The 25,209-nt window shown below is 38.3% G+C and overlaps 1 protein-coding gene across 12 annotated transcripts in view; it reads left to right on the top strand.

Annotated features, from left to right (window-relative positions):
- SLC10A7 (solute carrier family 10 member 7) overlaps positions 1 to 25,209 on the top strand; it is a 154,986-nt gene that overhangs the window by 53,061 nt on the left and 76,716 nt on the right. For 9 of the 12 annotated variants that reach the window (XR_008745640.1, XR_008745641.1, XM_055795023.1 and 6 more), the window contains one exon: positions 116 to 154. The exons of 2 other annotated variants lie outside the window; for them this stretch is intronic. Coding sequence is in view for 5 of the 10 variants with exons in the window: in XM_055795023.1 (XP_055650998.1) it covers positions 116 to 154 (39 nt within the window). In the remaining 5 variants the exon portion in view is untranslated. Of the gene's footprint in view, positions 1 to 115; positions 155 to 5,150; positions 5,225 to 25,209 lie in introns of those variants that run through there. One more of the 12 variants, XM_055795027.1, reaches the window with a different exon arrangement.

Below are 25,209 nucleotides of genomic sequence, written 5' to 3'. Positions count from 1 at the left end.
TCTGTGTATGTGTGTATTTGGAGAATCGAATAGCTTGTTGGGCGGGGGAATAACATTTTATTCTTGTACTATAGCTGTTTTACCATTGGTGATATTTATCTTTTTCTCTCTTCAGGCAGCTGCTATATTTAATTCTGCTTTTGGAAGTTTTTTGGTAAGTAATGCATTATTAATAGCAAGTGCTTTTATTTTAATAGTGTCATTGGTGTGTTTGTATTGTTCACATTAGTGTTGGTGGAATTATGCCATATAGCTGGCAAGAATTTGAATCATCTTTCAGTTTGTGTCACCGTGCCGTTAAATGCAGCTACTACAATTTCTTTTTGTTAAACTCTTGAGAAAAGTAGTGAGTAAATTGTTTCTGCTCGTGGTAAATTAATAATGTGTAAACACATCTTAATTTTCTCCTTAATGGGTTAACAGAAGCTATTATTATGCAGATGTTTCAGACATGGGCATCAATATATTGATTTTTCTAATAAGGCCCATCAAATACTCATTATTTTCTATCAAGAGGCCATGGATTTTGAAAAGAAAACATGACCCAGCTGATCAGAGAGTAGATGCTAATTTACTCAGTGACTTGTCATTTGTTTAGCATATTTTGCTGTCAGTGAAGCCACTCTGTCTCTGAGGAGCACACTAAAATAGCTAGATATGGGGAAACAATCAATCCAGCTGGAAATATAACCATTTCTGTAAAAAGCAAAAACAGTATTTGTGGGCCTGATGGTATCCAAAGATTCAGAAAGGACACTATAAAAATCACTAAATATATTTATGAAGAAAGGAAGATTAGATTTCTTTTATTGATATGTTGTTTAGAGAGACATTAATGAATATTAAATACAAATTATTTTATGTGTAGGCAAGATACTGCGACTGTTTTATTTATTTAGGCAGCTAATAATTTCATTTGTTGGTTTTTACTAAAATTTGTAGTTGTTTAGAAGTATTCACTCGTGATTCCAGTCCTGTGTCCCCAGAAGGAGGACTATGTTGTATAAAATGAATGAATGACAAATTCAGATTAGAAAATTAAAATCAAAACTGCAAGTGCAAAATAAGTAACTTGATGCATGTTTGTTTTATGAATAGTTAGAGTTTGGGAGTTTTAAGTATGTAAAGCTGTACTGCCAGGAGAAAATTGTGTGGCATTTTGGAGTTATGCATTCTGCTGCTACTTTTGAGGGTTTAGCTTAAAGTTAGGAGGGTGGATATAAGTTTTTTGGGTATAGATGACTTCACATTTTTAAAATATCAGTTCCCAAAATACTTTTTCCTTTCAGTCATCTATCCTCTCCTTTTCCAACGGGAAGAAGGTGCTTTCTGCCACAAACTGTGGAATCCCAGTGTTAGAGCAACTGTTAAGTCTGTGTGTGTGTGGCATTTTCTCTTGTTGCTTGGCATGAGCTCCGGTTTCTCTGCTTTCCCTGGCTTTCTGTTCAGGAGGTTTCCTTGAATACCCAAAGGCCTCAGTTCAGCTGTCATTAGGAGAATATCTTTTGACAATGCTGGCTCCTAGTAAGGCACCATAAACATATTTCAATTTCTAGAACGTGTTTGTAGCTCTTTGAAGAAATCTCAGTTAAAGAAGCTGAGCTAGTTTGTGTGTTCATGTAATACTCCCACTTTTGGTTTTGATCTTAGTTCCATGAACTGATCCCTGGAAAGTTCAATGTACATATAATTACCTCATTTAACTTTTTTTATTCACTTCACTTTTTTTTTTTTTTTTTTTTAATCTTGGAGCAGCATTGCAGTAAATATTCTTGTTAAAAAATTCTTAGGAAAGACTTCTAAAAATATTGCAGATCAGCTAGAATCAAACCAAAGTACCAGCTGATTTCTTTTCTAATAATTGATTTGTTTTGAAAAACAAAATTATAAAGAAAGTGGCCATTATGAATTCACAAATACATGCACACAATGAGATGCTTGTTGTGGTATCCTGGTTTGAAATCATGATTTTGTAGGGAATATGTATGTATGACAGAAAATAAATCACAAATACATTTACTGAAAGCCTTGCTCTTACAAACATTTCCAGTTATGAAGTTGATAGGATGAACCTTATGACTGAAAATGCAATGGGGTGATAACGGGGCAGGGACTGCAGTAAGTAGCCAGTGCTGTAGGTAGGTCTATGTGGCCTTTATGGAGTGGCTTCTGAATGTCACTAGCATGTGGTCACTTACTTGCAAGTTTTCCATGAACAACTAGCGAAGTAGTAATTATATACACGCACACATACTTGTTTGAAATCAAAACTGTTCTGTAAAACATGAAAATAATTGGCCTTTTTCTGAGAAGATAATGGAAGGTCCTGGTGGTGGTTTTGGAAATCTGTGTTTATATTGGTGGCCAACTTACAGACTTGGCTGTAGGTGGAGATCCTGTTTCCTGTATCTTTAATTCATGATGATTCTAAATCTCATTTGCATTTTTCTTATTAGTGTCTGATGATGTGCTGTCTGTGGATAGGCTTAGGTATATAACTATATCTTTGTGACCATAACCGTGTACATGTCCTGGAAATAATGTGAAAGGATCTGACCACTGGCAGGGCTGCAGTTTTCTTATGTTCCCTGTCTTAAAATGTGTAGCACATGGGCTGTTAATGTAGCCCTGACAAAGCCAGGAGGACAGTATGTTGTTGTCTGTTCTCAGACTATGCCCTGTGGGCCAGTGCCTGCATATGATACTGTGAAGCAAGCTGATTTGAAGGGGCTGAAAGATGTGCTATGCTTTTAAATCTTTTTTTTTTAAAAATTTTTTTTTTTTTGTAAGACTAGGAAATGGTCCTTGAGAAGTTAAGTAACTGTGGAACAAAATGTTTGTGGGAAAAGACTTAGCATAATGTTAGAATGATACTGAGATGAGGTTACTCAGGTGAAACGGAACACTGTGGTATGCAAAACGTAGAAATGCCAAATATGTCTTGATGAGCAGAAATACACTTAGATGAAGCCTTTGGAGGTGTTTTCTGGTAAGGAGATTTACAAAAATTACCAACCAACTGCAAAGTAATTATTTTTTAAACTCTACCAAAGCCCATATTCCTATAAATACACAGGCAAAACAATGTATGGAAAGATACTATATATATTTACACTTAGTTTAATAATATCCCAGGTCTAATTAAAATGCAGTGTTTTACAGAACTAATTGTTACAGAAAAGTGTTTTTATGTAGCTAGATTAGTAATAACTAACGATAGATGAATTCAATTTACATAAATTTCAGCCAAGAGAATATTTAGAATCATACCACAGAGGATCTCTTTGAGTTGGGTAGTTAATGTCATTATCTCCTCCCCTCGTTTAAACAGTTTGGTTTACAATAATTGTAGAACGTAATAAATTATTTCAGTTTTTCCTTTTAATGAGGTGTTAATAAAAATCTGATAGCGTTTTACTAATATGGGGTAGTTGGTTATCAGCAGGGTTGCTAACGTAAAGCATGCAAATGCGTGCTAAGATCTGCTGGGATACAAAGCACTGAAGTAGTTGCTTCCACTTGTAGGAGAGAGTACTTTTGCACCTAATGGCTAAAGAAATTGTCTGGGATGTTAAGTATGGGTCTGCTGAGATTCTTAACATTGTATGCATTACTGTTGCTTCCTAAGCATTTCTGTTCTACTTCGAAAAGTTTTGCTGCAACAGGAAGGTAGTGGTTGTTAAAGTCCAAAGCACAGAGCAATAGGCAGGATACTGCAAAACATGCTGTGCTGATGGCTGTTCCATGGTGTTTGCCTGGGTGGCTCAGCGTCCTTGACTTTTAAGTTCAGCAAGGCATAGCCTGTCATTGAGGCTGCTCTTGGACTGAAACAGACTGTGCTCAGTTGAGAGCTAAACTCAATTCGCAGTGACAGTATAATACCATGTACTTGAAAGAAGGAGAGTCTGAAGTGTAGAAGAGGTTGTCCTCACAAAATACTGTGCACTGCTAGACTAGGAACAGTCTTGTCTAATCTCTTCCCACCTCTCATTAATCTCCTTTCCAAGCCCACTGTCTCAAGCAGAAACCCATGAGAGTACGCAGCTTGTGATGTGAGTCAATTTTGTCTGATTCTTTGGTGCCTTGGGGTTATGAACAGTAAGTGTGAAAGGAACAGCCGTCAGCTTCACCTTAAACAAAGAACTGTAACCAAGATCTGAAGGTCTGAGGTGGCAGGAAATCATGGGGAAAAGTAAGGATTCAGAGGGTTCTGCTGCTGTGACGATGGCACTCCTGAGAAAACAGAGCAAGGGACAGCCAAAAAATGAAAGTGTTGGTTGAGACTTCTTCAGATTCTGTCTTTGATTAGCTTTGCTTCCTCTGTTGGAACCTATGGGATGAAAGAAGGCATGTGTCTAGGCTACATAAGTCAGTCTGAAGGAAGGAGCCTATTCCAGGTGCCCACCACTTCATCAGTCTCCTTTGTCCAAATTAAGTATGTATGGGTTTGTTGGTTTATCTGTCTTTTGAAGGGGGCAGAGCTCATTCATATTGTTCAGAACTCAGTTAATTTTTGGAGCAGCCACTTGGCTAATCAAATCAAGGCTAGTGTTTTTATTTACATTGTATTCCAAATGAAAGCTAAAGCTAGCATGGAATATGTACGTTAGCCTGTCACATGTATGCAAGGCCTAGCTGGATAATGAAAATGTATGGAATTCTTATCTACTCTGCTTTAGCAGGCATAATGATTTACACAGCCTGACAGCACTAGTGCAGCAAGTAAATGCATTAGTCATAGTGTCCATTTTTCTTGCAAATTTGTGACACAGATTTAATTACAGGAATGACCGGCAACTTACAAATCTAATTTTGGTAGGCTGAGACAACTTTTTTATTTTAATAACAATGGATTTTTTAGCAATGATTTCATTACTATTTAAAGAAATCCACTCGTATGGAAATAACCAATTGGCTGAATTTATTTACTGTATTTTACCTTAATGGATGTTGAATGGTTTAGGTTTGTTTTGGGTGTTTGTTTTTTTTTTTTTCTTTCTTATTGTTATCACTTTTTCATCTTAGTTATTTCTAGGATAAATATCCTTCTCTGGCTTGATTATTTCATAGCACAACCATTGTAAATATTTTTCTAAAATCCGGTAAATGTTTGTATACCCCTTTGTTCCCTTTTAATTGTGTCTTTGCAGTATGAAAAGGGGCAGAACAGTCATCTGGGATTCCCTTCTTACTGCGCTAGCTGTTTACAAGAAAATCTTGCCAGGACGTCTGTTCACAACAGGTGCTGAATTCTGGATTCAGTCTTGTTTAATTTCAAAGCAAAGCTGCTTTATGGTGAGCCACCATGCTCCTAGAAGTGGTCTCTTCTTCTGTGAAGCAGTACAGTGGTGCTGCTGGTCTGTGCTCCACATTTGATTCTGATGGTTCTCAAAATCCTGAGCAAATTCTCCCTGTTAATGAGCCACTTGGGAAGCCACCTCGGCCCTGAAGGGTGGGTTTTTGCATGAGTGGAAGGGGATGACAGATCTCAGCAGCAGTGAGTCTTTGGACCAGATATTGTGTACCTGGCAAGAGGAGTTTAGATTCTGTGGAATTTAAATAATCTTGGAAGCCACTTATGTTGCCTTAGTGTAACTTTCTTTTATTTTGTGGCTGGTGCTTGGTTCTCTCATTGTTATTTGACATGCTCATTTTGATTTCTGCTAGCTTGATCTGAAATCTCAGCGTAAGTTTGGGTATTATCAGCTGTTCCCAGATTTGCCACGTAACTTGATAAATGTGTAGGCCTTCACTCTTATTGTGTGTTAGTGCTTCCAGTGAGTAGCATGCTCAGTTTAATACATAAATTTGAATTAGCTTGTACTATTTTGGTACAAGCAGGGCAGAGTAACAAAGTTCACTGTGACAGAGACCTGTTAGTATGAGCTTAAGAAAAGAGCCCTTGATACTGATGATTGTTTTGAGGGATGGATAGGTGTGTGCATCCATACCAGTATATTCTAATCCCACCCACTCCACCTCCTGCCAAACTGACAGAGTTATGTCAGTTAAAAAATGAAAAGGAAAATCTCCTTGTCTCTGAGTAAATAAAAAAGGAGTAAGTATAAAGGTGTGATTATCAGAAAGTTGAAAAGAAGTAAATGAGATCCTGCTTTTAAGTGACTGAGAGAAATCGGGTAGGGGGATAACTGGAAATCTGAGTGTTACAACACTTACCGTGTGGTCTGTCTGACACAGCTCGTTTGAAAAGACCAGTGAAGCCAGTAGGGGTTGACATGGCCAGCCAGCGCAGACTGTTTGAGAACCAGTTAACAAGTAATAGGCCTGCTGTTGGTTATCTTTGAAACATTAAGGAGGGTAGGTAACAGTAACCAAGAGGAAAGAAAAATACACTATTAAGCTTTCAGAAAAGAGTATCCTCTAGAAGGCCAGTGATTTGTCCCTGTATTTTTTTTTCAATGGCTAAGAGGAAAATGTCTTGAAATCTACATAATACAAAAAAATGAAGCTATTAGCTGTCAAATGTTTATAAATTATGTGAGCTGTAGCTGGTCTCAGTGCTTTCTTAGTGTTCCCATTAGCTTTTGCTACTGACCATTTAATTAATCTCCCTTGGTCTTAAGGGACTCAAGTAGCCAGTTCTTCCAAAAAAAAGTTTATTTAAAGGTAGCAGTAAGTGGGCCATTAAATGTATCTCTTCATATTCTCTTTGCAGCCCCAAAATAATGATCTACAATCTTTTTAAAGATAAATAGATTTGAGTATTCTGCTTTCTACACTTCTTCATATGATAGCTAACAGTAGGTAGAATTTTTTCTTGCACCTACTTTTTTGGTCAGCAACCCCATCTAGTGCTCTTGCTTGGTGTGGTACTTGGTGACAGACAGCTTTTGAGACAGTATATTGAACCCTCCCATCTCTCATCATTACTGTCTCTATGGGTTAACAGGCTCTTAGGGAAAGAAATAGCTGAGGATGTATGTGCAGTAGCATTTTTGAGTTAGTAAAACAAGCAGCAAAAGTGGAAATTGCTGCAGAAAATTCAGAGGCAGAATTTGGGGTGTTTGTTTCAAATCAGAAAGATAGCATGAGAGTTGAAGCAGCTTTATTCTTCCAGGCCAATTGTCATGTAGGAATTGCAGAGTAGAAGGGAGTGAAGTTTTAGGAGCTAAAACTGAGCATTCAAAGTACTTTAAATTTTATTATCTGACCATATTTCTCCTGACCACATAGTGTGGGGAGACTGGAAATGAAAGTGACTATATGACTATGGTACAGTCATCCCTCTCTTACTGAAAACTTATAAAAAGCTTGATTCCATTTTAAATGAATGCTAATGAATATCAGAGTCAAGAGAGTATGTAAGTTTGGTAAGTATCATTTCGAGAACATCTAAAGGAGGAAATGTGTGTGTTTAATATTATATAATCAGGCAATTTGGATTGATATGTGAATCACATCCATGTCGATAAACAGTTTTTGCATAAAATCAGCTTGTCTAAGATTACTTTGGTCATAATTTGTAAAATTCATCATTGCCGCCTTTACTGTGAAAATTAGCATTTTTGTCAAAAGGATATGCTTTTTTTGGTCTATTTTTTTCTGGTTCTGCTTTTTGTTAATAGTCGAAAAAAACAACTGTACTAGTGCAGAATTGTATGCAGATCATAATGTTGAAAAGGTTATGGTATTAGTTTGTGATGTTTTCTTGTCTTCTGTTTTGCAACCATTTCTGTTTACTCCAAGTCAAAGAAAGTAAAATTAACAGAAAGAAATATCACTAGTTCTGTTAGAAAGATCAAGGTGTCTGACTTCTAGTTAAGTCACTGAAGTTTGTATCATGGAACGATGTCATATCACTTACTTGAAATTAGTTTTAAAAAAGTTGCATTTGTTTCTGACATATACTTGGAGAATTATTTGCATGCTTTGTTTAAAAAGGTGAGAATTAGCACTACAAAACTTTGAAAATTGGTTTGTTAAACGAGATTTAAAATTATTGCAAATAACTAGTTGTCTGTGGGAACCAAATATTTGAATTTATTGGTTCTTTATGGTAGGTATGTTGGTGCATGAAGGAGAAATTGAGAAGGGAGGCACTATGAAAGACAATGTGGTTTTTATTTCACCCTCTCTGTAGTGTCTTTTAATACTAGAAGCAGCAAAACTGCATTCCTCTAGAGCTGTGGTGTACACAAACATGTAGTCATTTGGCCTGATTTGAGGGTAAATGTTCCCTGCAGAAAGATTTGGAAATGCACAAAATATATAATTTTCTCCCTCCCTTTTAAAAAATTCATCAAAAGGAAATGAAAATGTTTTTAGAATCTAGTGTTAATGTTCTCCCCCAAAGTTTTAGTTTCTGATTGAAATGGAACAACAGTCTCTCCTCTGTACTGCAGCTGTTAGTCACCTGCATGAAAAAAGTGTGTTGGGATGAGGAGGAGTGGAGAGAAATCATCCCTTCATTTGGAACAGGGGTATTTAAACCCCTGTCTTCTGCTTCATTAGCACTTTGAGCTAGTGCTGCTGAAAGGAGTTGTTTCACCTGATGTCTGTGTTGGTTATAAAATATAATCTGGTATGCTGAGGAGTCACCTACATGAATGCACTAATTCATAATGGAGCATGGAGATCTTTCTCCTTCTCTGTCTACCAGCTGGTGTCATTTCAACAGCCAGCAGGAGTTCAATTCTAGAAAGCAGTATGCGTTCTTCATGATATCTCTTTACAAACAGCAATACTAGTGCTGTATCATTTATGCAAACCTTTTACTTTGAGTTGACTCTTTGGCCGTGGAAAAATATACCAAACACCTAATTTATTAAGCTGCTTGAATTTTTGGCCCAGAACAGGTTAAAGCTCTGCCTGGGTCAGGATTATTTTTTTTTCCTGTGGTTTTCTCTCTGACCTAGCAGTGCCTGTTCAAAACTCAGCAGTTCGTGAATCGGCAGTCCTCAGTCTCTTGGGGTAAAAACAAGAGGGACATCATTATTAATATAAGTTGAGTGGCTGGAAACCGTTCCCCTTGCTGTCAGGGTGACAAATACTGTCTTAATGGAAGTGCCAGAGGTTAGGTCAAGAGCTTTCACAAAGTCTTTTAAGTTAGCTAGCAGGGAAGGCACAGTTGTTATAAAACTGGAGCTTCCTTTGGAAGTTTATGTTTCTTTATTATTTATTGTTGGCCTTTTAAAAGGCAGTTTTGGGAAACTGTTGTGACCCTTCAGTATGAGACAGCAGTAGTTTGTGTATTTTTTTTTTTTTGAATGGCCGTGCTTGTGTCCTTGCTAAGAGGCTCCCTTCATTATTATTTTGCCTTAGCTTCTTTCAAAGTATCAAAACAACCCTCAGCTTTCATTCTTAATGGCACTTATTTAGAAATATCAGTCATTGTGAAGGAGGGGAAGAAATGTTTTAATTAATGATCTGTCATTACCTGGCTGCTTTTAACACTGTTCTGTCAGTGGAATAGATTGTTTGTTTTGACTTTCTGTAAAAAAACAACAACCAACCAAACCAAAAAAACCCCAACAACAACAACATCAAAAGCCCTAAAGCTCCACCCCAACAAAACCCAAACCATCTTGGAGATAGTTACTTTGCCTGCCTTGAGGCTCAGACTTGTTCATACAGTTTGTCACCTTTCTGCCATGACATGTCAGCAAATGCATCTCCCAGCATCTTCTTTCCTCTTCCTTCATTCCAGTTCTCCACCCACATGCCCCTGATTATTTTCCTGTAATTACAAGTAAATTGCTTATTTGTTGCTTCTACTTTGTTAAAAAAGATTGTATCACAAAATTCCTTTTCTAAAATATTTTCTGAAGGTACCTTCTTGGTCAACTCCAGTGTAAGGGCTTGTTGCAATAATGGCTGTGTGATGTCCTTTCCCGGTTAGTTGGTGGAAGATCAGACTAGGTGATCATCTGGCTTTTATCTATGAAAAACTTGGTATGTTGTACAAAGTGGGGTCACACGCTGACAAGACCGTGTGAGCTCTGACAGGGTGAAGCATTTAAAAATTTGCTAGTTTTTACTTCCCAATAAAAAGACTTCTTTTTACTTGTATCTAAATGTGGTGATCATTCCATGTCAGACAGAAATTTTTTTATGTTAACATAAGAACATTGGTCATTATTTCTACATTTGTAAACCATGCTTCATATTATCTTCTGGTTTTCAGCCAATGTCGTGAAAGGACAACTTTGGACACTTTGACTGGATACCTTTATTTTCCTAGTGTTTAACTTGACTGCAACCATGCATGACTGGGAACAGCTTTTTTGCCTGACAGAAACCCACTGGATGAAAGCTGCGTGTGGTTTCCCCCCTTCTGCATACTTTCTGTATGTCACTTTGTACTGTGGTATGATAGAGGTGCTCATGGTGATGCCCACCTGAGTGGAAAAATTCTAGCTTCTTCCTCCTGGTGCATTTGAGGCATGTGCTAATAGCCTGAAAAGGCACACCTTGTAGTGCCTCATTGCTTAATTGTGGTCTAGTTTCTTTCCCACATTTTTACTACCGTATGGAAAGTGAATGTTAACTATTTGAAGGAGAAATATATTACATAGGATTAGATAACATGAATAATGTGAAAGCCAGGGTTTTTAAAAAACTCGAACCTTTTAATAAAATGGAATGTCAAATATATGAGCATGTCTTTCAAGAAATGATCAAAAAACATGTGAAAAGTTTCATATCCTTTTAAAAGTCAAATAATTATCCACCATCATATAATTTTTGTTAGATGGACAGTACAAAGATGAAAGAAAATTTTATAGATAGCATTGCACTTCACAGCCGACTGAAGCAGGTGTTAGAAATGCAGATTAAGTATACTGACTAAAGACTATATAAATTTGAAGTGAAAATGCCACTGGTCTACTTGCAGTGCCCTGCACATGTGAAGTTTCAGATAGTTAAATTATTAATTTTATTGTGTGAGATAGTGCAGCAGTTAGGGAGAAGGTCCTTGTGCATTTATGATGTTTTTTTTCCCCTGTAATCTTTTTAACAGTACATGGTGCGCAGCTAACAGAATTCGCTTCGTCGTGGAAGTTTTGATGTGGAAAGAGATTACATAATGCAGCTAGATATATCCACACTGTATGTTTATTTGCCAGTTAGGTGTTTTACAGAAACATGCAGTGCCAACACACAATTGTGGGTAAATACAATTTCTATAAATGAAGGAGGCTGAATGTTAGTAGTGTTGCTGTAGAAGTCCTCAGACACTGGGAAATTTGTAGCTGGCTCCTTCAGCACGCTCCTGTGAAAGTGGTATAAGGTATGTACAGGTTAATGTACAGGTCATTCTTTTCTAGACTCTGTAGGCTTTTTGTGGACATTATGCTTCATGATGTACGGGTGGGTGCCTTACTCATGTGAGTGGTATGAAGCTTGTTAGGGTTTTGGTAGGAGGGCATTGGGAGAGGGGTTGAGGGTATTTTCTTGTCTTCCAGCGACTCGGTAACCTGCTAATAAACTGTACTAGCCTGTGAATTTAATTTCGTCATGACTTACCAGGTGCCTGGAGCTAGTAATCAATCTGTACGAGGTCTAATTCTCGGATAAATTAGAATTGGAAGTGGATTGGGAGAGAGAATCTCTTAAAGTGAGGACTTTCTTAAAGAAAGCAGTACAGAGGCCCTTGCTCAGTGTGAGGGACAGTTTATTTTCTTCTCAGTCTGGACCTTTGTGAGAAGAGGTTGGTAGGATCCCCATGTTAGCATAACATCTGGGTAGTGCAGGGGACAGTAACAAGGGTATGGCACAGTCCTCTGTCACCTAGAATGACTGCAAGGGAAGGACAGCTTTTGCAGGATTTTTTCTTAGTAAGTAGTCCCTTGATCTGCTAAAAGTACTAAAGGTATGTTGTCATGAAAGAGCCACTTTTTTTTTTTTTTTTTTTTTAATAAACAGTATTGTTTTGTCAGTCAGCTCAGGGGATTTGCATTGGCAACAGTTCTGCTCTGACTGGAGGAGCTAGTCCATAGTCTGTAAATATCCTGTATATGGTTGAGAAAGCTTGGTTGTAATGAGTGGAACAGATATCCAAGTGTCTGTCCAGTGCTTCCTGGGAGATAGACAGCGTGCAGCTGGCAAACCAGTCATTTGAAATCTGCAAAGGCTATAAATGGTTGTAAGTGTCTTGCATGTATCTGCTTTATTTTTTTCCGTAAGAACAACAAATAAATCCCAGATGTTCCACTGTTTTTCATGCACCTCTACCCATAGGCACCTAGACCTAGCTCTGTTTCTCATTTCTGTTAACTGGTGGTTAGTGACATGCATTTTTTTGTTCCTACAACGACAGTCATTGAATCTTTCTCTGTGCTGCAGAATTGAGTTCCCTGCAGTGGGTGTAAAATCGTGTGTAGTCATACAGAGTCCCCAGGAAGGCCACTTGGTGCATTCACAATACAGATAATGCACTTTAATGAAGTTGTTAGCAAAATAACAATGGAAATTTTCCTCTAGCTTTAACTCATGTGTAGCATTTCAGTAAGATTTTTCTGGTCACTGACATTGTATGAGAAACAGCTTCTGTCCATCTTCCTTATTTTGCAGGCCTGTTAAAGCAGAGCAAAAGACTACATATAGTTCATTTTATAGACTCTGTAGTGTCCCTAGCAAAGAACTGCTACATGAATTTATGTGTAAAATGTATTTATTACTATTGCTTTTCATATTTTTAGTAGGTAATTAAAATACAAGCAAAGAGCATCACTGTAATGCAAACAGCTTGCAAAATAATAAAATCTAGATGAAGCTTAATATTTATAGTGTACTGCCTTAATGCTTAGTTTAGTCACTTGGTTAATGGAAGTGCAAGTATGGTTTTGCTGCACTTTTTTTTCTTCTTATTTTTGTTCCCTCCTAATTACAGTGTGGGCTTCCCGGCAAAGCTGGCCCAGTTGCCAGTTTGTCTTCCAGTTCCAAAATCCAGTCAATGTGTATACATATTTAAGTGCAAGAACTAAAATAGGATTTCATCATTACTATCTCAGTTTGCTTACCCTCAAGCAGAGTTAGTGGGGGGCTGATCCTCCCTGCATTCATAAAGGTCTGTCAAAATAGGGTATGTCACTCCAAAGACATTTGGAAAAATATATTCTCAGAGTCCTAGTACCTCAAGCTGTGGCATAATTACTGCACCATAAATGCTTGCAAAGCATTATGCTGACTGCTTTTTTATTTTTCAGTCTGATTTCTCTTAACTTGTGGGATTAAAATTGTTATGCTAATTCAGTCAACAGCAGAGTCCAGTGCCCCTGAACTTGTATTGAGAACATCCTGAGCCAGTGTTACCAAATAATATACAGAAAATGACATCATCTGTAATATATGGGAAGAGGTATGATTTGTTTTATTTGCTGTTGGAGTTATTCTAAAAGCTATTAAAAACTCTCTACAGCCTCTTCCAGATAATTATTATGCTTTCTTTTAGGGGCATAAAAGGCCATCACTGATAGAAAAAATACTATGTTTCTATCCATCTGTTTCATAAAGCTGTTCAAGCACCCTAGATTAGCAGCATGATATAGATTAAGACTTCTTAGGTGTGGTAGTCACTGTCTCTAGGCTGTCCACATAAAGTTTTTCTGATATGGCGCATGGATTTCTTAAAGCTCTATCAGAGTAAGGGGGAGTTTCTTCCTCTTTGGACAACTAGCAAGAGGGAGATCCAGCAGGCTTCAGAGTTCAGTCAGGCACTGATATGTCCAAGCAGATTAAAAAGAGATTTGTGACAGAAAGGGGTTTTGGGACAGGAGAGGCCTGGAGAGTGGGAGGTCTAAATTAAGATGGTATATTGGAGAAGCATAAGTGAGAGAGGATTGACGTATCTCTGGGGAATGCTGGTTTTGCAGAGGGAAGAACAGCAAGTTCTGAGTCAGGCTGGACTGGGGTTACCCTGCAGCAGCCCCTGCCTGGGAGTTCCTGTTTCAGGAGGAGCGTGCACACACCACAGCTGTCCTGACATTCCCTCTGCACAATTGGAACATCCTCTGCCGATCTGTTGTTCTTGCGCCCATCCGGGAGGCCTCATCCAAGTAGTCATTTGAGAGCCAACACTAACGTAACGTGTTTAAGCTGAGATGGGAACATAGCTCTTCAGGGTGTTAACATCAAGTGGAAGCTGCTATAGTGATAAACTTTTGAATTAGATTTTCCAGACTGATTCTGTTACAAATGTCCCTATAGAAAAATAATTGTTTTATGATATTATATGATAAAGTTCTTGAACTGAACTCATAGGGAGTACAGTTTTCATGGATAATCAGGCAGTAATCTTCTAGAGCCTTTGAATGCTATCCTCAAGGTTTTACAAGGAGCATGTTAAATCATGGTGTAAAGCTAATCATCAGTACTAAGATGCTGAGGCATGCCTTGTGCTGTTAAGATTCTTTCTGATCACCTATACATTCATTGGCTGAAATACTATTTCAGTGAAGATTTCACAAATTCAAGACACATTTTCAGGTACTTCCTTGTATTAGCTTCTCTAGTGCCTGAGCTTTGTAATGGAGCATCTGTCCTGCTGCATGGGAACTGTGGTGCACATGGAGTTGTGTATGTCTGGCATAGTGAAGGTGCAGTGTGGGTGTATTAAAAGCTTGCAGACAGACATGTTTTTGAAGGTTTTTTTCCTGAAAATTATATTCTGAAAGGAAGGGTTTTCTTGCCTAATAATTTTGAACTCTGAGCTTACTTCTCGAGAACAGAAGTGTGGAAAATTGTTACACTAAATGAGAACACAAATCAACTTGTTACAGCGTGGATGTGTCCATACCTAGAGTTAGCTTAGAACAGCTATTGCACAAATGCTGAATGTAATCTGTATTGCACAAATACCACAAGCATCTCAAAAGGATATATTCTTTTTTGCCTTACCATTGGCATGTGCAAAAGGGAATTTTTGAACTGCAGTCTAGTAGTTGTGCACATAACTGACTGTTTTACATACAGAGCTATTAGATTTGCACTTACAAGGTATAAATGTTTGAGTCAAACGTAGAGCTTTATTTACTTAGGCCATAATCTCATACAGTATCTTGTGCTTACAGTAGCACCTTGCATAGACAACACTACTGGGAGCTGGATTGCTGACTTCCCACCCCATTTTATAATGGGTTGAACACCACTGTACGTGCATGAGTAATAGAGAAGGTGAGAGAAGAAACGTTTTCAGTATAATTCTTATGACAGTATCTTTTTAGAATCTGGGATTTCTTTATTAGAAATACTCAGAGGTTTTCTGTAATTTACACAGTAAGAAACATTTCTGAAGTCCTTAAGAAAGAGCCATTCTTTTCCTCTGCATCATGATAAATGTAGCAATTGTGTGTGTATACTAGAATAGATCATATTGAACATCCCCTGAGCTCCGTTTGCAGACAAGTCCTATCTCCACCATGACAAAATTCCCATAAGAGTTTAAATTATTAATGCCCTGGAATCTGCGGGGTTCAGCAGATATGTTCAGTGTTATTGATGGCAAACTTTATCCCTCTATTCCTAAGACACATAATGAAATAGGGAGTCCCGCAAATAACTGCATTTTATGTTTAGGCTAATTTTGTAGAGGCCAGTGGGCTTTGCCTTAATGTGTGTAAATACAATTTTTCTCTTTTACAGCAGATTGCGTGGTAGATGGGAAGGAGGCTGATTTGGCACTAATTTATGAATCCTTCAAGCATTCTCTGTGTGCTGCACCCTGTGCGGGCAAGATGTTCTAATTACACTTACTCTATATAATGAGAGCTTTTAATGACAATTGCTGATTGTAGTTACGGATGTTTAGGGACCATTTTTTCTAGCTTAAGATGATGTATTGACTTCTACAAGAGAAGACATTTATTTTCACTTTATACAATATCTCTCCTTCCTCCCCCCAGCCTTCACAACTGATAGGTGGACTGGTGAAGCTGCTAAAGTGTAGCCACAGAGATTTTTTTTCCCCACTTAATTTAATTTTACAAGGTACAATTTTTCACTGGTTTTTATTTCTGAATTCAAATCTGTGCATTCACGTTTTTTTTTTCCCTAGCAACTTAGTATTTGGAGTGATGTTATACAAGCTGCGTTTGTTTTATATAACAAGATAAAACTACTTTGCACTGAATATGTCACTGCCATGTTAAGCAAAAACATTTACAAAAGCTTCATTTTCCCTTAATGTACTGGTATAAATGACATTTTACTATGACACTGTCGATTTTAAATAGGAGTTGGTTTAATCTTTGATCCCTTTTTCAATTAGATTAGTTATAATGGAAAACAATGAGTCCGCTCACAGTCCCAGATTACAAAGTTGCTTTGCATAGGGCCTGCTCATCTTTTTTAAGTAAGGCTGTGAATATACCTCTCATTGACTGTTGCCTTTAAATATAAATTCAGATATGGGCAGCTTCCAGTTTAGCGGTCACTGAGCTGTCAATAATTGAAAGATCAGTTTTAACACTTGTGAGGAAGAGATAGTTTAAAGATTGGGGGTTTGCTTTTTTCCCCTCCCCTTTCACTTCGGTTTACTAGTTTAGGGGGGGTGTTAGAGGTATGTTTCTTTGCTTTGGTTCCTGCTGCTGGCAGCCTTGTATTGGTGTGGAAAGTGAAGCCTTCTTGTAATTCCAGGGAAGCAGAAGAGAATGTGAGAATTGCCTGTTCTCATTAGCAGCACTTGTGGCTTTTCATTCCCACACATGCCCTGCAGCTTGCTGTGCCTTCTGTTGTCCTAACACAACTAGCAGTGGGACTGGGTTGGAAGGCAGACCTGGTCTGAGTATTAAAATAACCCTTTTGATGTTTGTTGTGGTTTTCTTGTGCTTTGTTCTATTTTAAATCCTGACCATGGCAGTAGTCTGGTTTATTATACAGCTGTTTTAAGTGAGAAGATGGTATTCCAGCATATGGGAACAGAGGTAAAATGTTGGAAGAGAAAAGAGAATGGCAGCTTCTGGAATTCATTTATAGCTGAAGACAGCAATTAAGTAGTCATACTATAAGAAAGATAGTCTGTATACTACTTTATTTCTGTGGTCTACAACGTTGAGGCCTTAAGTCTGATCTTAGTATTTTACTAATAATACTTATGTGTACTTCACATTTATTTGCTAATTCTGCTAATGTGTTAATGAAAGGCTTTCATGAAATCAGTTCAGGTCTTCAGTAGAAGCAGCCAACTCTTCAGTTTTCAGGAGGAATTTGTGAAATTAGAGGCTTAATTTGTCACTCTGTTAGCATGATGTGTCATTGCCTTCTCAAACTATTGAGTGTACGCAGATGGTTTATGACAAGCATTGCAGGGCCTCATGTCTGTTAGAGTTCATACCTTTGGACCTATTTGGACAACCAAAAGTGCACAGGTAATAGCAGATACAAACATCCTGGTTAAACATAAAACATCATCTCCTAGGACCAGTAATAGGAAGCAAGAATCCTACTTCTCTGTGTTCTGGCATTGGTTCATAAATACTTGTGTGACTGGCACACGGCTTGCATTGTGTTTTGCTGTGTAGGCTGATTGACCTGTGCCTCTGACTAAAATGGAACAGGTCTGGGTTGCAGTCACCATGGGCAGACACCAGCCTGCTGTGACTGGATCCAGTCTCCAAATCCCACAAGCTAACATACCTCTGGGTGTTGACTCTGTGATAGGTTTTGCTTCCTAGCAGAGGACCTCTCAGTTTACATGTTAGGTTATGCTAGATCATCTCGAGTAGAGGAAACCTGGTTCCCAGGCCATGGTATGAGGATCTTAGCCCAGAGATCAGCAATAGACAACCTGGGTGCTAAAGAAGTTGCTAAGGAAGAACATGAGAGGCAAGGTCAAGTGCTGGGAAGTGCAGCATCTTAAGAGCTGTCTGTGAAAGGTGACAGCTCCCAGTTTCTGTTTCCCAGTAAAACTTGCAATTAGTAGAAATTGGAAGAACCTTACACAAAAATAGGATTATCAGCATCTTGCTCTTGAATAGGAGCATATCTGAGCTTCTGAGTTTCTGAATAGACTTGTGAGCAGGCTTAGCCTCTGATTTCAAGTGTAAATGGAGCCTGAGAGAACACCCTTACATGGATTTTGGCCCAGGCTTAGCCAACCTTTTCTCTATGATGATTATTTTTAGTCTGTCTCACACACCCCTTCCCTTATCTAGTGATGAGCTGAGGCTTTAATTTTCTAATTACCTGTAGTAGGAACCACTTGTCAGGAAGGCGAAGAATTGTGGACGTCAAAAAATGAATTTCTTATTCACAAGTCTTACGCAACAAGAGAGTTACCCTAGGAAAAGCACAGGCTCCGGTTCCTTTGTTCTTCTGTCACTGCTTCTGGGAGTCTTGCATTTGTGCCAAGCAGTTTTTCCTGCCTTCTCGGCTCAGCGGGCATATTTTTTGGCATTGTTAGACTTCTCTTGCTTACAAAAGAACCAGTCCTTTCAAAACTGGCTGGTTCCCAAGTCTCTCTGGGCTGTAAATTGGGTGGTGATTTCAGCTGCCAGCCCATGTCTTCGTTTCCAATATTCTTTTCCCAAGCCTTCCACTTCTATGTAATTCAAAATCCGTGCCACAGTTGGTGGAAAATACGCTGTTGTACTGGAGAGGAGTCTGTCTGCACTGGTGTGTCTTGTTTGCTCTGTGGCCGCGCCATCCACTTGGTGTCAGACCTCTGTAGTATGGGGAGGTTTCTGGTTGTGCTGGCAGAAGGTTATGGTCAGCGTAACGGTAGTAGCACTGTGGATCTTGAATCAAAACTCTTCACCATCACCCCTAATGCACCAGCAAAGAAGTGTATCACAAGGACTGCAGAACCACTGGGACAATTATTGTTTATGACAGCATAATATTTGGGAGAAAATTCCTTTTTGAAGCTTACACGCTTGAATTTTTTTTGGTTCTTCCTCCTAAGGAAGCCTGAAAATATGTCTGAAAGAGTAAAACGTGAGTGTGAAGAGCGTGCAGGGATTTACTATGTGAAAGGAGAGAAACACTTCGAAGTAAGTCACAAGTGAAGTTAGTATAACTTACCTGCTGGAAATGACATCTTGGACATCTCATGTCTACTCTAGGGAGCTGTCAAACTTTTCACTGTAACTGTGGAGTGATTAAAAGTTGTTTGTGTCTAACAAAGATATGGTAGCCTTTGGCTTGTCAGTACAACTGTAGGCTGTTTGGTCAGAGACTTAGTTTTTATGGTACCTGCAAGAACTTCGAGTGGGATCCTGCAAGAGACTTGTGTGGTGCAAGTTTTATTTTCTGTAGCCCTGAACAATGATGAAATGACTGGAAGAGGGATATTTTGTGGGATGTTTTGGATAGAGTTTCTGTAGTGAGTCAAGCCAGAGTCACTTTACCATGAACCTGGGATCATTAGAAAGGCATTGATTTTGATAGACTGTTTAGGTGAATGGAGCTACAAAAGAGAAAAAAACATCAAACAGGTCGAAAAATGAACCTTGACCTTTTAAAAGAAATGTAATGTTTTGAGAGCTAATCTTGTTTGGAAAAAAAAGTGGGGGCAGGAAAATGAGTTCCAGAGTAGGTCAAAATGGGCAGTAGGCATTTTTGTGTGTTCCAGTGATGACATCCCAGCTGTTCACAGTTCATTGCTGATGCCTGATAATGCTAAAGAACACTAAGCTTCTTGGCTTTGCTTGGTTTGCTGCTGTGATAAAGCAAGCAATATGCTTCAAATGCTGCATTTGTGTGGGGTTATACTGTGAGTTTCAAATAAGGGGTATCTTTTTCCTAAGTGTGTTTACTGGTTCACTTCATTACCTTGTTTTGAGGGTTCTTTTCACAGATAGAGGTAGGGTGCTCAGAATGACCAATGTTGCTGTCCAGTGACTGTCAGGGTTTTTTGTTTTTTTGTGGGTTTTTTTTTTTTTTTTTTTGGTTTTGGGTTTTTTACAGCTACTCTTTTTGCTTTGTGGGTTGTTGTTGTTGTTGTAGTTCCTTTCAAAAGGGAAGTGTGATCCAGCAAAATGGGATTTAATTTTTTTCCTTTTTCTGTTTTTTACATCTGAGGTGCAATTCCTCATTGACTTCTCTGGTGACAGAGTGAGTTTAAGAGGTGACAGCCCTGCTTTCTACTTCCTTCATAATGCAAAAAAATGATGCCAACCTGTTGGTTTCTTGGGCCATGTTTTAGACTAGTACAGTGAAATGAGCTGAGTTTAAAAACAAAAACCTGGGTTTTATTTCCCCCACTGGGATTATGTCTGTGATCCATTTTAGAAATGGTCTCATCTGTGCCTGAAGAAGAGATAGTTCACTGTGGGCAGAGAAGAGGAGGCTAAGAATGACAATTTATTAGCTTTGCTAGAGGAGACTGAAGTGAAGCTATGCCTTGTATAAAGTTAAAAAGTAGAATTCTGCCTTGATGAAAATCAATGGAAAAGGCTGTTCTGGTGCCAAAGTGCAAGGTTTCTTTAATTAATGTTTTGCTATGAAACAGAAGGGTTACAAAAAGTTGGTGTTTTGGTGTTTTTTTTGTTTGTTTGGGTTTTGTGGTGTGGTGGGGTTTTTTTTGGCTGGGGGTGGTTTGGGTTTTTTTGATAGTGTATTTTGTAGTTTATCTTGTCAAGTATTGAAGTGCTCTAAGCTATAGCCAGGAAAAAACAACCAAGCATGTTTCATATCACTCTCTTATCTCTCTTATTGCCCATATATTGACCTTATTGTGCTCTACAACTACCTAAAGGGAGGTTGTAGTGAGGTGGGTGTTGGTCTCTTCGCTCAAGTAACAAGCAACAGGACAAGAGGAAATGGCCTCATTGCACCAGGGAAGGTTTCAACTGGATAATAGGAAAAATTTCTTCACCAAAACAGTTGTCAAACATTGGAACAGGCTGCTCAGGGAAGTGGTTGAGTCACCATCCCTGGAAGTATTTAAAAGACTTGTGGATGTGTCACTTAGGGACATGGTTTAGTGGTGGGCTTGACAGTCCTGGGTTAGTGGTTGGTCTTGATGATCTTAAAGGTCTTTTCCAGCCTAAATGATTCTATGATATTTCATTCCAGTCTTGAGATCTGAGTGGGGTTAGAAAACTGGGAATGCTATAAGCTCATACACTTACTCATATACAGTCTTTCTGATAATGTCCTTCTCACAGCTCTGCTGGATTCGCTGCCTGAACCACATGACAAATCATGTACACAATATTCTGCCTTTCCAGAACTAGGATGAATATCTTCCCAGCTGGAGAAACGTTACTGTTTTCAAACCCCTTTTGCTTGACTGGAACATCTGCAAATATTTTTAAGATATGGTTACATGAAATAACTTAGTTTTCAAATGCTGAAGTTCAGTTGAGATACAAAGTAATAGCAAATGGGGATATACATGTAAGTAACACTGTTAATATGTTGCCAGCATTGCCTTTTTCCTCCCAGTTACTTAAGATCTTCCAGTTACATTTTTTAATATGTGACATTTATCACACAGTTTGATAGTGAAGTTAAGACTGGGTAATGCTTCTAAGGGGCACGTGGATATTACAGGAAAGGGTCTGGAAAAAGCCTGCTAGCATCCTCGAATGATGGAACCAGAGCTCTTCCTGGCTTTCATGCAAGAAATCAGAAGAGAAGTGCCCTTTGCAAGTACCACTGTTGTATCAGTGGAGTGTGGGCTACACTGCTTCAGAGGGGACCTCTTACCCATCTGATCTGCTGCTTGATGAAGCAAAGTGGGGGAATCTTCAGTCCTCATTTGTTTATGGATAGGTATTCTTATCCTCCAAAAGTTGCATAAAGAAGCAGTCTTTTCTGTATTATTCATTGTTAATATGAACTGTGACATGCATGTGACACAGATGGAGTATTCTTTGTTTCTCCTTCTAGTAACCAGCCCTTTATCAAATGCCAGCTTTTACCTTCCTACAGCTCAAGCAAAGGCAGTCAGCACAAAAATAACACATATTTAACACTTCTTCTTAATCCGTTGTCTTTGCCAGCCTGTTACACACAGTATTGTGTTAAATTCTTTGAATGTTCTGGGTGTACACTTTGTGAAGTCTCACCTTGTGCTAGATCTCAGTACCTTGTACTTAAACTCACTATATAAATATCTACTGAATCCAGTCAGTTCAGGAGCACGTGAACAGATAGGTGCACTTGCTCACTTCATGCCATTACTGTTAACTTCCTGTGACTCTTCAGGAATTTCTGTTAAAAATAGAGTTAAAAAAAAAAAAAAAAGGCAACCAAACCAGACAACCCCCCTCATATATCTATCTGTCTCTTGGCTTTCTTTTCTGTTCTCTGGGGATTTTTTAATGTATGTCTCATAAGCCAGGTTATAGACTTTTGGAGGAAGAGACTGCCTGATAAATACCTAGTTTGCTGCACATTGGGTTGTCTAACCATTTAGCATTACTGTAAAACAGATAATGCAAATAACTCTGTTCTAGTGGTGAGAGTCCTCTGTTAATTTGTAGGTTAGCACTTATATCTTCCTTTTTATGCTTTTGTTTCTCCTGTATGTGTGTATGAAGGTTGCATACAGATTAAATAGGAGACTGATTAACTGGCAGTGTAGAAAAATCAGTGAAACCAGCTACTCTGGCTGTTTGACAACCATTTGCATACTAAACTGAACAGAAAGGAGAGGTGCTTTTTACTCTGTTTCAGTCACAGCAGCCTAATGAATTGTCCAAGGCTATGTAAGTTATTGGACATAGTTTGTGCTGGAGTTTATTTTAAAGAGTTTATTGTATTCCCTTTAAAGGTAATCTGTTGGTGCTTTGGTACAAAAAGGAGGATTTATGTTTTCACTGTACCATTAAATATTCTGAGGTTGTGCCTTTTTTTTTTTTTTATTAACCTACTTGGATTATATTCCTTTCTGGCATTTCATTATACATGTATCTGAGGTGAGAGAGTGTGTTAAAATTGTGCACAAGAAGAGCATTTATTAAACCCCATTTGTTCCTTTAATTAACATTTAGCTGCCTGTGTTCTCTTCATATGCAATCAGGGCAACATTTAAGAAAATACTGTGTTCAAATATGCCATTTCACAGAGGGAAAGACAAAGAGAGTTTGCCAGGGCAAAGGGCAAGGTCATCAATTTGTATTCGCTGAATGTGACATATATTGTATAAAGAGGATTTGATCAAACGTTTTTAATGTACTTTTGTTCAAGAGGTTGAAAGGAATACTGCTGTAATTGTCTACACTGTATTGGCATTGGAAGGCAGATGGCTACTAGAGAACTCTTCACGGGTTTTCCCTTCAAATGTTTGCAGGTATATGATAAGTGAAACGCTGTTTTTGGATGGGATTGTGTTGATGTCAGTAAGACAAATGCATATACGTCCATCTGCAGAATTTCTCCTAATCTAGATGTGCTAATGTAGAACTAATTGATACTGTAATTCATGTACTGGGATTTTTTGTTGTTTGTGTTTTTCAGGGTTTGGTTTTCCCTTTTTTTTTAAATACAAGTTATTACTGTCCTTAATTTTGAGACTCAGCATGTCCCAAGATGGGGATAAACAAAAATATTATTCTATGTATCTTGTTGACGAAGGATGGTCACACACTCTAAATATAATAACGAACTTTTTATCATGTCTGATACACAATGCATTTTTTTAAAATTATGGTGGCTTGTGGTTTTGTTTTTTTTTTGCTTTGTATATACCCGTTAACTGAATAGGTAACTTCTCAGGTGGATTCAGCCATGGAACAAGATTTTATGTTTATGTTAATGAATCTTATTTTTCTAAGTTTTCCACACTTCTTTATGTCAGTGAATGTATTTGCATTTAGTGTGCGTGTGTCCTGGTCATCTAAGATTCTGTAGTATTTTGCTGCGCCTGAAAACCTTTTCCCGTTGAACACCTTATTATTCCATCGGGTATCAGATTTTGTTCAACAATTTATTTTTATCTGTCCTCTTTGTCCAAAAGAATAAATATCATGTTGGAGGAAAATCTGATACATTTTGCTAGCAGATCTGTAATACTGAAGTGCATAATTTGGCAAGAGCTTGGGGCTATTCTCCTAGCAGTTGGACATTTTACATCCCTCAGCCACCAGCAGTACATCTTGATTCATTAGAAAACAGTGAATGGGTAGGCTTTGTTTTCTCTGTAGCCTGGAAATGTTCACTCAGAAAGAGAGCAGTGTCCGTTATGGTGTCTTAGCTGTCTGTGTAAGAAGCTGGTGCACTGTGCTGAGGCAGCGGATCAGCAGAAAGCGTCTAATTGCTAATAGAGGTGACAGATCTCAAATAATATTCAGACTGACCGAGCGGTATTGGAGGTTGTAGCTGCAGATATATTCACTGAGGCTGTTACTGTGGAGGTATTTATTTCCAGATTCTGTGCCTGAGTTACTCAGAAGATAACTTCAGTGGAAAGGGAGTTTTTGTGCCATTTTGGGCTTTTAACCTGCTTTTTTGAACCCACTGTTCTTTCATAGTTCTATCTGCAGATTATATAGGGAGCTTTCTGTTGGATCCATTACTCTTCAAAGACTTAATTAAATTGTACAGTGTAATTAATCTGTCTTCTTAATTTCTAAAATTCTCCTAGTGTGTAGGTAATAAACAGAGAGACTCTGTGGCTGCTTAGCTGTATTATGGGTCTGGGTGGAAACAAAGAGTATATTCTTTTTGATGGAAGCAAGTTTATACATGGATGGCTGAGACTGTATTGCAGCAAACATAAAATCTGCTGTACTGGGACTGACCAAATATTCTTTTTCTTATCAATGGCCTCAGAACAAATATTTAAGGAACGCTGTATTTAAAGTTCAGGGAATTCATATATGACACTTTCCCCTGAAGTTCTCTCACTCTCCAGCTCTGTATTTCCTGAGCTAGTTATAATTTCTGCATACGTAATAAACTTCAACAGGCTTTTCTTCTGTAAAATTGTCCTGTTTTTTTCTTCAAGCCATGTACACGTGTCTGGTTGTAAAAGATAAACAGTTTTGAGGAAAGAAACATTGGGGGTGAGTGTTTTTTCTATTAGGTTTAACCAGAAGGTTCTGCCATTTCTCCACATACTGACTGTGCTTACTAGCTACTGCTTTGGGTATTCTACTGAAATAGTAGGGCATTGGTGTCTCTGGCTCACACACAAATGAAAAAACAGATAGGTCTTTGAACAAAAGTCTTCAAAAATAAAAAATGCCACCTGCAGGCGCAAGGCATGGCTTTAACACCTGGTTTGAGATGGGCATCAGAAAAACTTGCATTTGTTTGCTGCTTGATTAGGACTGTCATTCACCAAGGAGATCATCCTCT

This window comes from Falco peregrinus, chromosome 2, assembly GCF_023634155.1.
Source record: "Falco peregrinus isolate bFalPer1 chromosome 2, bFalPer1.pri, whole genome shotgun sequence".
Lineage (NCBI taxonomy): Eukaryota > Metazoa > Chordata > Aves > Falconiformes > Falconidae > Falco > Falco peregrinus.
This window is presented reverse-complemented; position numbering and strand designations above follow the sequence as displayed.